Source organism: Haliaeetus leucocephalus, unplaced genomic scaffold (genome assembly GCF_000737465.1).
Source record: "Haliaeetus leucocephalus isolate CR32 unplaced genomic scaffold, Haliaeetus_leucocephalus-4.0 Scaffold0, whole genome shotgun sequence".
NCBI classification, from domain to species: Eukaryota; Metazoa; Chordata; class Aves; order Accipitriformes; family Accipitridae; genus Haliaeetus; species Haliaeetus leucocephalus.
Genome location: NW_010972436.1, coordinates 7,914,002 through 7,927,196, shown reverse-complemented (window position 1 = coordinate 7,927,196; position 13,195 = coordinate 7,914,002). Strand labels below are relative to the sequence as shown.

Genomic DNA, 13,195 nt, shown 5'->3' with positions numbered 1-13,195 from the left:
GGGTAAAATCCACATTCCATGCATACACGAAACTTATTCTCATTTGAAATGACAAGCGTTTGCATTCAGAAATTAAACACCTACTTTGAAGCAGGAGCTGCTCTGAGGAATGGATTGCCATCCTTCTGGGCACGACGGGAGAGGGGTCGTTGCTGGAGGAGGAGGGGGGGTCACTCCCTCCACCAGCTGCTTGCAGAGAAACATGTTTGTTTCTTCACAGTTCAAAATATCCCATAATCCAGCTGAAGTTCCTGTTATCATGGCCACGCAGCCTGACTCCCTTCCTTCATGAAACATAAAATTTTTAAACCTTATTGATAAATGGCTGCATCTTCCCAAAGCATATGCTACTTAAGAGCGCCTGCCCCCACTGTGTTTGGATGCCAATAACTCACAGTAGCTCACATGCATTTCAATTAAATCATAAAAAGCAATTTTATCAAATTCCTTTTACATTATACTATGAATCACTTATCAAAACCATCAGACAACAAAGAGCGAATGATACCAACAGACACATGCAGTCCCAGGTGGTCTACTGGAAGGAGTTACCACAATCCCTTATTTAATCTCCTTAACACAAGTGGAAAGTTGCACTGTCGTTTCTGCCACTTTATGACAGAAGAGTTTCTAAATTACTTTTTAGCTTTCAAACCCTCACTTCTTGGGTCCCCAGAGCAGAAGCTCGGTGGGCCCTGTGGCACCTACCAGGCACTCCTGCGTTCCAGTGAGTGAAGGTGACCGCATCTCCACTGGCCCACCTGAACATCCCCTGCTCCTCCGTGTCTGAGAGACCAATCCAGAAATACTTTGCTGGATTGAATCCAATCACAGAAGTCAAAAAAGCTTGTTCATATCTGTGAAGAATAAGTACCAAACTGATGTATCACATTTTATCTAATTTGTTCATTTCTCCAAATAGCTCGTGGTAGCAAATCTGGTAAAGTTAAGGTGATTTGTTAATACGTGGGAAAAGGTAAGGATGGATTGAAGCAACGGTAATGTCTCACTTCTATAGTTCTAATTGTCATATAAATTAAATTTTATTTTATATTTTGGTAATGTAAATCATGTTTAGAATTCAGAGTGATTCTATTCTTTTGTACTGCACAATGAACAACGCAAGCCAAACAATACTTGTGTTGATGCATATATGTTATTCATTCATAGAAATAAGGGCTACAGTGTTTTACTGAGCTTTATGATAAGGTCTAGATCTTTAAATCTTGTTACTCTGGGGAAAAAAAATCTACTTTTATTCTAAAAAGGGTAAATTTCCAGATCCGCTTGTTGCTGAAAAGCTCAAATGCAGAAGAAATAAATAGTTTCATGTTTATCTGTTTATCTTTGGTTCAGTAAGTCTTAAAACAATCTGGCAATTTGGGGTTGTTGGGGGGTTGACTCAATTTTTTAATTCCTGGGGTCAACAACAGTGTAGGTGTGCAGTAGCAATGGCTTGAATGTTTGTATTGATGACATGCAAGCCCCTCGTGTATTTTGCACTACTTCTTCAGTTCTACCACAGATTTTCCAGCAAAGGAGTGGTATCACACTAGACACTATGAATAACTGTAAAGTAAGAAGGGATTTCTGTTTGGCCCTTCCATCCCGGTTGCACGTATGAAAGGACAAGAATTATGTTTCCGTACCTGTCTGTCACAGTAGCCAGGAAACCTTTGTTTTCTTTACAGATCTGTTTTGCTTCTGAAAATGTTGCTGGCAACTGCCCGACGGAGTAACAGTAAAAGCCGTGCTTCATCCAGCCCTGTCAGTGTCAACGGCAGAGATACACGGAGGGGCTGTCAGGTTGCGCAGCAGAGTACACTTCCAAAAGCCACATTAATACCACACCCCAAGTCAAAATTAATCTCAGAAGCCATGAGAAGAAATGAAGAGGATAATCAAGCATAGCTTTTGTAACCACAGCTCTGCGTCTTGCCCCTTGATGAAGGACACGCAAGGGGTATTTGCGAGCCGTGAGCCGTGGTTATGTCTCAGAGCTGGCAAGCACACTCACAGGCACTTTGCAGCTCCTTGTGTAAAACCTGCTCTGCCTTCTCGTTCTGTAAGTGTAGCTGTTGCAAAAGGCTATGAGCAATCTGCAAACCAGTCAGCTCAAATGTTCCTGCCTCCTGTGGCGAATTGATTGAATGGAGAAGGCTGCGTGCAACCCAAGACCAGGGAGTTACAGCATGAAAAAATACTGACATGCTCTGCAGAGAGTGGCTCTGACGGGTGCAGTGACCAGTTCTGCATTAGAAGAGAGTTGAGTGAAGTGCATGTGTAAGGGAATGCAAAAAAAAGTCAATCTATTTTGGTTAAATAAAGAAAAAACTTCCCCATTAGTCTAAGAAGTATCAGTACATATAAAATTAACAGTTTTCGAGGGCTCCACCAAGAACAGTCAAAATAATTGGCTTCTGTGATTCTCACCATCATGGGTGTGAAAGTAAGATGTAACGACCTTTCACTGCTTTTGTTTTACACTTACTTTCTGGCAGCCTGGGTAAGTAACCTCTTCTGCCCCTGTTTCTTCTGCCAAAGGTTTCCTTTTACAGATGTAACCGAGTTTTATTTCACAAGCACTGTCAGCCCAGGATCCATCCTGAGCATGGTAAGAAGAAACCAAAAAGAGAAGTGAAATCTAGAGAAAATCCCTTTTAGAGAAGAGCCCTTCTCTCTTTGTATGGATGAGGCTGTTTCAGCTCTCTTCCTTGCCTTCCTGCTTTCTCCAAAACTCTCAAATAGGAAACACAATAACAACAGTAAGGGCCACATTTCCTCAGAGGTGTGAGAATGAAGGTTGCATGTATTAAACACTCAATGGCTGGTGAGAGCAGGAAGGAAACATGCTGTTCCACTCTATTCTCATCAGCATAGTATTTATTATGTTCATATAATCAGATGACAATAGCAAGGAAATGCTGGATAAACTAAACATAAAATATGAAAAATGTATTTTTTAAGCCTTTTTCCATAGTATTATCTTTGTTTATGCTGTGTATAAAACAAGATAGAATTTTTTGTACTTAATTTTTTGTGCCTCCAGTAATACGAGCCTCCAAAGTAGCTCCAGTAAACCTGTATTTTAGGTGCTTTATGGGAAACCTAAGAATCATGCTATGTAGCTATGACCAGCCATGTTCAATGTGGATGTTGAATTACTTCAACCAATTTTAGATAGGAGATTTATCCCAGCTGTTGCAGAGCAGGCCAAGCCTCAGCGCAGTGCACTGCTTCTGGTGCTCCACCATCCACCTTCCTAGATCTGGTCTCCAGTCTCCTTCCACACTAAGATATTCTGAATTAAACCAAGTTCATTAAAACTTTTAATACCCTTGTCCCTTTTTCCTTTTTTATTATTTTATTTTTGTCACAGATGTTTTCCTTTTGGGGGGCAAAAAGGACAGAAGACAGGATGAGAGTGGGAGAGGGATTTTTACCTCTCCCTTCATAACAATGCAGTCTGCCTTATTCCCTGTGTGGGTCGGCTCTCCGTGATGCCATTTGGTATAAGTCACGGGTGTCCCATCACTCCATTCAAAATACATTTGAACCCTGAAGTCATTTAGACCAATCCACAGCTCATCGTCTGGCTCTGGGAACACAAAGGTAATTGTAGGTATGGGTATGTCTTAAAATGGAACAACCACATCTCACACCCACTTTTGACTGAAGAAGGACTTTTTAAAAAACATTTAAGATCATGGTTACAATGATTAAATGAATAATAGCAACAGTATAATTCCAGATAAAAAAGTGACCTGCAGGAATACTCACTGTACCCAAGCTGAGACACTGTAAAACTGTACTCCTCGATATTATGAATACTCGCCAGCTCTCCATCTTCTTTCCTGCAGGAAGACTGGGCTTCTTTCCATATTTTGGGCGTTCTGTAAATTCTATAACAATGACCTGCATAGGCCACCCATTGCCTGGGGCACTTAAAAGGCTTTAAGTCACCTAAAAAAAATATTTCAAACAACTAATGAGCAGTCCTGTTCAGCACTTTCTTTTAACCAAAAAGAAAATGACATGTACTGACATGAATTTGAAATATTGGAGCACATACGGGCAGAGGAGAGAAGCACAAGTCTGAGGATCATGAAGAATCAAAACAGTTTTTCCATCCCAGTTGTGCTGGGAGCTGCCAAAAACCTCCTTTACAGGATTAAATAAATACTAAGTAATTTGGTATACAAACTTGCAGGGCACAACTCCATGCTAAATCCCCCTCAGCAAGGCTCTGAGTACAGCCATGTTTTACAGAAGAGAGCCTCTTTTCCCCCACAGGGACTTTATCTTGCTGAATTTTGGAGATTTTGTACATTTTTTCACTGGAAACACCAGGTGCTCGGGAGCCAGTTGGAGCTCCTGCACGGCCCAAATCACGTAACAGAGAGCCCAGACACATTTATGTTATACCAGACATGTCAGAAATCCCAGCTGCACAGAAAAGCCGGGCACTTTGTTCAGCAGCTATTTCTTGGTGTGAATTTAGAATGGCCAGCCATCTTCCATTGCTTTGAAGGTTCACATGGTCTGCATCTATGTAGTAAACTGAAGAGGGCAGGATGTGTGCCTGGCATTGGCGTGTGATCAGCCACATTGGTCAATGCTCCCTGGACATGGTTTTGACCTGCACAAACTTGCATTTCCTTAAACAGCATCCAGGCATAGTTTGGAGGTTAGCATGGATCATAAACCATTCCCAGTGAGCTGTCTGGATGCTGCCAGAAAGTACAGAATACCAACTATGATGTGCCATTCATCCCCTGAGCCAGAGAATAATCTAAATACTAGTATATATGTAGTTGAGGGAGTTACTGTAGTTAGTTGCATGCTGGGAATTCCCAGGTGAAGTAACTGCACACCTTTTCCTTTACATAGATAAGACCTAGTCTGCCTCAGGTGGAGAGGGAACTCAATTGGGAAAAGGTGCCAGCCCCACATTCTGAATTTTTCCTTTCAGAATAGAACAAAAAGGGTCAGAGAGAGCAGGGGGAGCATGAACTCTGGCTCACATCTTTTAGCAGGACATATCTTCAGTGTATTTTTCAGAGCACAGGATATTCCTCAGTATTTTGTGGTCTGGATAACATGACTAAACACATAATGCTGCCTTCTTTAGTACCTTGGGATCTTTTCAAAATGATGAACAACATCTAGACATCAACTTTAAAATGAGCCAAAAAATTAAAGTTTTCTCAGTGTTTGACCCAGGTCAACAAGTGTAATCTTTTTGTTTTGACAATATATTCTTATTTCATATATGGCATCCTCCCAGTATTTCTCACTCACTGCAAAAATAGCCTTATTTTTTGACCAGCTTACCTGAGGCAATAATGGAGGAATCTAAGGAGGAGTTTCTCTTTTGGCAGATATATCCCAGTTTCCGATCACACACCTGGTTTTCCCATTTGCCATTCCTACCTTGGAAGGTCCCACATATTTTTCCAGATTCCACAGATGGGTTTCCTTTAGGAAAGAGGCACAGAATCCCTCTGTTAACATTGAAAATTTTCACCTCATCACAGGAGGGAAGGTGCAGGTCTTTTGGAGCTGCAAAGCCACTGGTGTATTATTCTTCAGAGTGATAATTCCCAGGAGACGTGACAAGGGAGCATCACTGGGATGGTCAAGAGGGCTGAGATTTCAAACATGAGACTTGCCCCTTTTCTCCCATGCACTGCTTATGAAGAAATTCAGTGTATTTGAAGCATGGCAGTATGCAGAAAAAAGCTTTATAAAAGTTCATCTAAGACAATTCCTTATGGGGTGGTAGTATTGGAAACAACTCAACATCCTTTACAGTTGAACAGTGGACATGAAATGCGTATTTAATTCCATGGGAGTGCTTGCCCTTTGGAATTCCCTGTAGTCACAACAACTATTGTGAAAATACCTAACATGGCAACATGCAAGATGGTGACTTAGATCCTAAGAAAAGAGTGGAAACTTATTAAGATAAAGGTCATAAGCAGTAACTGAGAACAATTGAAAGTATTTTTACTGTAATATTTCTCTTTAATTTTTTTCTCTTTTCTTTAAATTCTCTTTAAATCATTTTTCATGAGGTTTTTTTGTTTGGATTGAATAATATGTCTGATGAGAAAATTGTGGATGGAAAAAAAAATAGAATGAGGTGTACATATTTGGTTTTAACTGTTTTCTTGGATGAGCTATCTGCTTTCTCTGGGAAACTCAGAATTAATGATGATCCATCTCGGGTGTGATCTCTATTACTGTAATATCCTACCTTCCCTATAATCCCCGTAACCTGTGAAAATTCTATGAAACCAAAGGAATTAGGTAACAGGAATTTGGGGAAGAGAAGAGAATTTTGGCCCAGATGCTGATCATTGTTTCAGAAAAGTGCACTTACCTGGAGCCCAGTTTAGGTATCTGAAAGGACTGCCCCCAATCCATTGCCAGCCACTGTCAAGTGCACTGAAAAGACCAGTCCAGAGCTTCGCATTGACACCCAGGTCACTAGTGAGCCCTAAATGGTCAAAAGAAACAGTCAAGCTATTAAATGCCTCTGATTTTGTAAGTTATTCAATAAAACTTGAAATAAAATTTTAACGCATGGAAAAAGAAAAAGTGTCATAGTAGATATCTTTTTCTTAACTTAGATTTTTTTCACTATTTTAATAAATTTTTTGTGAGAAAGGGACAAGCTTTTTTAAGAATGTCACTAAGACCTATTTGCACAAGGTAAATACAAGTAACTATGTTAAAGCTCTTGGAGCTGACGTACATTTTAAACATATGCATTAACTTCTTTTTTTTTTTTTTACTTTACCTAATAAATACATTTCTTCATGAAGGTCTGTGATACTTAATAATTCTGCATTCTGTTGCTGGCAGCTTTTTCTTGCTTGGTGCCATGTCAAAAGTGATTCTGAGTTTATCTGATAGTGAGTTTCTGTCACAGGATTTGTTTTCCAAAGGTTGTTGTGGATGGTGTCTATAAAACATAACAGCAACTTGACAAGATAATCATACTTGCTAACACAGAAAATAAAATCTTCATTGCAGACTAAAACTATCTAACTGTATGATTTGCTAATTTTTTACATATATTTTGCCCCACTTAAATATACTTTTTTTCAATATTAATAGTACTTTAATGACATAAGGAATTATTTCTCCTTACAAATCTGATTTTTTCTACATTGACACTGTTCTTTTTTATTTCTATGACTCATCTACTTTTCTCACAGTTTACTCTACATTAACCCACTTAATGATATATTCTACATGTACACATGCATTTCTCTATTCCCCATACAGAAAATTTTGGTCTCCACACCCATTTCTTACCTTGGGACCCCTCTTGCGCTCTCCCAGACCTCTCAACATGACAGAAATGATCATTCCCTATCAACCAGATGTGAATTGGGGGTGAAGGGGTAAGGAATTTGTGCTGGGGTTATTGGAAAGCTGTGTTGGATGATTTGTAGGCGTAAGGAGCACTGGAGCACCAAAGGCAGGTGAAGGTCACTGCCCGTGTCCCTGCGCCCTTCCATTCACTGCAGCTCTCCTGTTCTCTGCTCCATCCCATGATACACAACTGTCCTGCTTCCCTGTGTCTCACCTTCCTCATCCATTGCACTTCTTTCTGCGTTCCATTTGCCCTGACTTTCTTCTCACCTGGTGCTAGGGGTTTTCTCTTCCTTTTTCCATCAGTCCCAGTCACCACCCACAGAATACTCCCCATATGTAGGACTGTAGGACCACTACTCATCTCTGCTGGAGAAACAGTGAGAGTGAAGAGCAGATACCTCATTTTATCATTGCATCGTTCACCAGTGAACTAGGCTGGCCAGAATCCAGCTTGCTGTCCAATGCTACTTCCACATCCCAAGGAAATTTTGACCATGAGAGCGGAAGAAAAATTGCTTAATGCCTTTCCTGAAATCTTTATGAATAAATTACCTTTTAGTGGACAATTGCCAAAAAATTGGTCTTTATCAAAATCTGAAGAAGTTGCACACCAAAGAGAGCCTGCATCATCACTCCGAGGGATGCACTCAGCGTACCATTTACCTTTGAGCTTAAAAGGGAACACACAAGGTGCACCAAAGGCATTTCCTCCCAGTGTATAGATATCTACAGAGAGAAACATAGATCAGTGTCAGTTGGTTAGTTGGTATTAGATGTTCACCACGGTGTCTGCTCATAGCCAGCTCCCCATGGACACAGTTGAGCTGTGCAAGAGCTCAACACATCAGTACTTCATTACCACAAAGCCTTCCAAGGCTGTTGTGCCAATCAGATATGACTATGGCAAGATATTCAGAATTAAGACTCTCAAACAAGCCTTAATTGGCCCTCAGACTAACTTCTATCTTTTTCTTTTCATTTCTATCTGGACTACTGTGTCAGAAGTGCTCATGACTCAGCTGCTCCCATTGCATACATACTCCTGTCAGTGGATGATGTTTAGGTTCCTTTTTTTTTTTTTTCCCCATATGGTTGAAGAGGCTTGGAAAGAAGGTATCAGAATATTTTTATTAGTCTTCATAAGAGGAAGCTATATCCTCAATTTGCAAGTGACTATGCTGGGAAGTGACCCTCCCATCTCTATGCAGTCTAATTTGCTGCTATCTGAACAAAATTATGACAAACTTCATTCCATCTGGACCTGCTGTGGGGCACAGCAAAAATTTCATCCCTTGTTATTTAACTTCCCACCTTACCAGTGTCACAGTAGAAAGGAGGTTGAACACTTGAGCTTGGATGCCCACTCTACATAATAAAAGAGGGATAATAATGCAGGAAAAGGAGATCTGACTCTCCAGTGTTCCTTTGTCAGGGTGTTAGGATTTATTGCATCCTGAATGATTAAGCACTGTTTTTCCTTTTGCTTTTTCCTACTTTTTCTTCTTGACGGGCCTGGGATACACCAGGTAAACACTATTAAAAGTGGATTACGTCTATGTTAACTAGAAATTAACTTCTTAGAAATAGCACATGGTCAAACCAAGTAATAGCAACAATAAATATTTAAATATAACACAGTCACCACTTATTCTACAAATTGATCAGACATATTTTGAAACAGTCATAGATTTCCTCCTGCTCTTGCTGTACAAACAAAATTCCCATTATCCCTTATGATTACATCATAGGCCTTTGTCATTTTATTCTATCATTTGAAAGAATTGTACTTGCTGAGTTACATAGAAATATGTAGTCATATTTGCCTTGCATTTCTACACCCTGCTTGTGGTTAGCTCCCCTACTGACATCGCTGTAAGAAAAGGGTTGCTGCATGACAAGCAGGCAGCAGAATGCTTTGTAAATAGGGGCAGTCAAGTTACCTAGAAATAGAGATTAATTTTCAGTACTCACCCTCATAGCGCTGAGAGCACAGGCTCTCTGCAGTTCCATGGATTTTCCACCTGCTCCCTTTGCCTGATCCTTTGGACAACCTGATTTTCTTCCCCTTCCCTTTGCCATAGTTGAAAAATAAATCCTTGCTGTGGGTTGCGAGCGTCTCATTTCTACATTCCCACCACTGGAGTTCATTCGTCCTGTTACAGGATTCCAACGTGATGGCAGCCTCGTCGTCCTTGGTGAGCACTCCCAGGCACAGCTTGAGGGCCATGCTCAGCAGCTGCGTGGCAGAGACCCACCTGAACTTTTGAAACTCGTTGTGCTCGTCACAAGTGGTAGTTATGACCGAGCTAGAGTTTTGAGCTTGGGCGCAAAGCTTGCTGTCTTCATTATAGATTGAAAATATTCCGCTATCTAGAAAATAAAATGAGAACGCAAACATCTGAGGACAGATTATGTAGGACACAAGTCAGTTAGTTGCTATTTGACAGTCTGCTACAACAAAAAAATTGAACATATGGAGTCCATAGAGAAAGAAATCAGAGGAGGTTAATCATCAGTATGAAGGATATTCATCAAAATGTTCTTAAGATGCAAGCAACACAGAAGCTGAAAATATAGCTCTTTCAAGAGAAATTGCTCTTCTTCACATCCGTCCTTAAAGCACACTGTTCTCAAAATGCTATTCAAAAATGACCTTTATTAAATTTCATGAGTTCTTCAAAGTTCCACCACCACGCAGCATATTAAACAGGCTTCAATTTTGCAAGTAAAAGGACTTTTTGCTTTAGAGCTATCAAAAATGGTTTACATACATACTCAAAATTCAACCATTTTTGTGTTTGGCCAAGAATGACGTGGTTTTCAGCTCATCAAGCAAGTGGGGTATTTTTTATTTCTGGTTAATTATTTTGGAAATTTTTGGCAACTGTACAAAAAGTCATTTCTTCACAGAGTTCAACTTGTGAGTTTCTAAGGAGGGAAGCCACAACTTGCAGCATCATCACTTCAGTTCTGAGCACAGTTAAGCTAAGTAAGTTTCCTAAGTGCCATTAATAGCTACACTTGTAAATAGAAATGTGAGACACTGCACAACAGGGTTTTGTTTCTTAAGACCAGCTTCAAAAAAGGGGCACAACTTCAGCCTGCTCCAAACCTTGACCATTTTTGCAGCTTGCCTTGCATCCCTTAGGTCCCAGCTATGCGACAGCAACATCATCCAAATAGCTCTGCTCTGCCTTTGAGCTTTACTGCCACCCAAGGTTTCTTGCCAGGGGTGGGATAGTTAAATGGGGCTTCATGACCCCCTGCCATCCCAGAGTTGCCAGGTAGTGGTCAAGCAGCCTCAGTGATGTTTCTCTGAAAGGCTGCAGACCTGAACAAGCCAGATGGCATTTCCCCTGGCACAGCTCTCCTGCTGCAGTGCTTCTTGAGAAGGTTAGCAGAGGCTGGGTCGGAGCCACCGTGGTCTCGCCCAAAAACACGAACAGAGGAAATTCTCCTGTAGTGGATTAGACCAGTGTTGGCTAGTCCCTGCTGCCATTCAAGGGATAGCACCGGTCTCCTGCAGTTCTCTAGTTAGGAGCTTCCTGCAGGAAAGAGCTGCAGACACAGCATCATTTGTTTTCCTCTCAGCAGTAGCAATGTCTGAAATTTAACAGACAGAAGCTTTTAAGGCCCTTCCTAAAGCTGTCAGCTTGGAAACAGGACTCCAATACTCAACGATCAGTATGCCATAGTCTGTATGGGCTGTCTAAGAAACTTCAAGCACACATCAGGCAGTGGTTCCGTGCATGCTGGGAGTTCACTGCCCTGTACTTCTGAGCTGTTCTAACTTCCAATGGAGTAATTTTGGATCAACTTTTGTCTGCATTCAGCTGGCTGATTGTCCAGAATCAACACTGTCTAGGTTATGCCCACATGTGTTGGCATATTTCTTTCACTCATACACCACTTTGAAAACCAGGTTAAGGAAGCAGAATGCCTATACAGATACCACCAAGTTTAAGAGCTGAATAAAACTGTTTCAGATTACATGCACTGACTAGATCTAAACTCACTGTCCACCAAGGAGGACATCAGGAAAGCATGAGAAACAATTTGCAAACCTCCAGATGCGGCAGAGGACCAAGACTTACCAGACATTTGAAGAGATGTACCAAAGGAAAAGAGAAAAATCAGGAGCAGGTAGACAGCCATTGCCAAACGTTTCAGTCCCTTCTCCCCTTCACCTGAAATTGATGCTGAAGACCAAATCTGTGCCTTGCAGGAAAACTCTTCTGCACTGAACTGGATTAGCAAATCCTTTTTGGTTTTTAAGACCCGACAGATACAGGGAAGTTCTGAGCTGCAAATAAGGAACTGTATCATGTCACATGAGTAATTTTGAAATAATACATTAATGAATAAACTTTGCTTTCTAAGCTAGTTTTTCTACTGATAAAACTTTTCTCTTTCATGTAAGTATGAGATCTAAGACGTAATATTTTAGTGAGGATTCTTGGAGACATACCTTACAAAAAATCAGGATCATTATTTTTATAAGAATATGACATGAATATCTCTTTACCAGAAATAAAGGGAAAAGGTAAAAAACAAGAGAAGATTTGTCTGTATGAATAAATTATTTAAAAAAAAAAAGCCAAAGTGCAAGGCAATACTGTGAAAAATTGGCTGGGACACCATGCAAATCAAGTAACTATGACCTTGGAATCAGAGAGAACCACAGTTTCCCATGTCTGCCGTTCCACAGAAAAGAGAAAAGCTGCATAAAATAGGACCTGTGTTCTTCAGAAGGCACCTGTCCCTTCTTTTGCTCCATTCCTGACTATATGCAGGAGCAATGTACCCAAACTGACAGCAACAGTTGAAGAAATTCTGAAAAGCAACTACACATTTCTAGGAAGAAGAGAACCTGTAACTGGAGAACAGTGGATTTTCAATTATTGCTAGAGAGGGAAACTAAACTGATAAGAAATACTGCCACATTTTTCATCCCACTAGTCTGTAGAAGTTTGCACCCCTTAAAGTGCACACCCTTCAGGCATTCTGACAAAATTCTGAAGTTTACTTTGAACAAGCTTTCTCCTTCATGATAGGTAAAAGAATTAGAAACATGGAGAGGGTAGGGAAGAGAAAAGGCACTCCTGGGGAATTTTTACATCCCTTTTGCTTATGGCCTTTGAAAAATTTCAGTTCCCATATCTTCAGGAGAGGCTGGTTTGGGATAACTTCCCCAATATCGTATTTGCAGCAAATACTCTTTAGGGTCTTTGACTTAAAATTTCTGCTGTTGCAGGCAATGAAAACCATGGACACCAAGATGAAGATGAGGGATCCTGCTTCTGTTGTTCTGACTCAGATGCAGATGGACAACTCATTAGGTCTAAAAAGGTACACAAGGAATTACAGCAGAACAAGAATTACAACAGTAAGAGAAAATAGTGGCACCTGAAGGCCAGCAGGTACAGCTAGACCAAAAACATGGAAAGAATGGGAGCCTGAGAAAGTCACTGAGACCTGAGGAAAGTGGGAGAAAAGAGAGGGCTGCCTCAACAAAGCAGCAGATGGTCAATTACTCAGTAAGTATGATGCATATGCAAGGATGGCTGCACTGAGTCTGAAGTAAGGCATTCTGGTATTCCCCAACATAGGAATGCTTGACTCTGCAACCTCACGTTTCCAACTTTCCATGCTTCCTTGTTCAGGAGCTCCAGATGTGCAGACAGAAAAATATTCTTATTTATTATTTAGGCAGGAGGAATGTAGTGTCTTGTCATTCTGCTGTATAAAACATCTCAGCATCTCCAAAGCTACCGGGAGGCAACAAGTACAATTACAACAGGAAAAA

The 13,195-nt window shown here is 40.7% G+C and overlaps 1 protein-coding gene across 1 annotated transcript in view; it reads right to left on the bottom strand.

Moving 5' to 3' along the window:
• Window positions 1-11,544, bottom strand: part of LOC104838393 (macrophage mannose receptor 1-like) — a 31,794-nt gene extending 20,250 nt beyond the window's left edge. Inside the window, exons 1-12 of the mRNA XM_010578154.1 lie at window positions 11,480-11,544; window positions 9,361-9,755; window positions 7,942-8,115; window positions 6,806-6,970; window positions 6,386-6,502; window positions 5,335-5,478; window positions 3,781-3,963; window positions 3,444-3,598; window positions 2,492-2,605; window positions 1,650-1,765; window positions 709-857; window positions 85-284 (exon numbers count right to left, since the gene is read on the bottom strand). Coding sequence (XP_010576456.1) covers window positions 85-284; window positions 709-857; window positions 1,650-1,765; window positions 2,492-2,605; window positions 3,444-3,598; window positions 3,781-3,963; window positions 5,335-5,478; window positions 6,386-6,502; window positions 6,806-6,970; window positions 7,942-8,115; window positions 9,361-9,755; window positions 11,480-11,544 — 1,977 coding nt within the window. The remainder of the gene's footprint in view (window positions 1-84; window positions 285-708; window positions 858-1,649; window positions 1,766-2,491; window positions 2,606-3,443; window positions 3,599-3,780; window positions 3,964-5,334; window positions 5,479-6,385; window positions 6,503-6,805; window positions 6,971-7,941; window positions 8,116-9,360; window positions 9,756-11,479) is intronic.
• Between the last annotated feature and the right edge of the window lie 1,651 nt (window positions 11,545-13,195).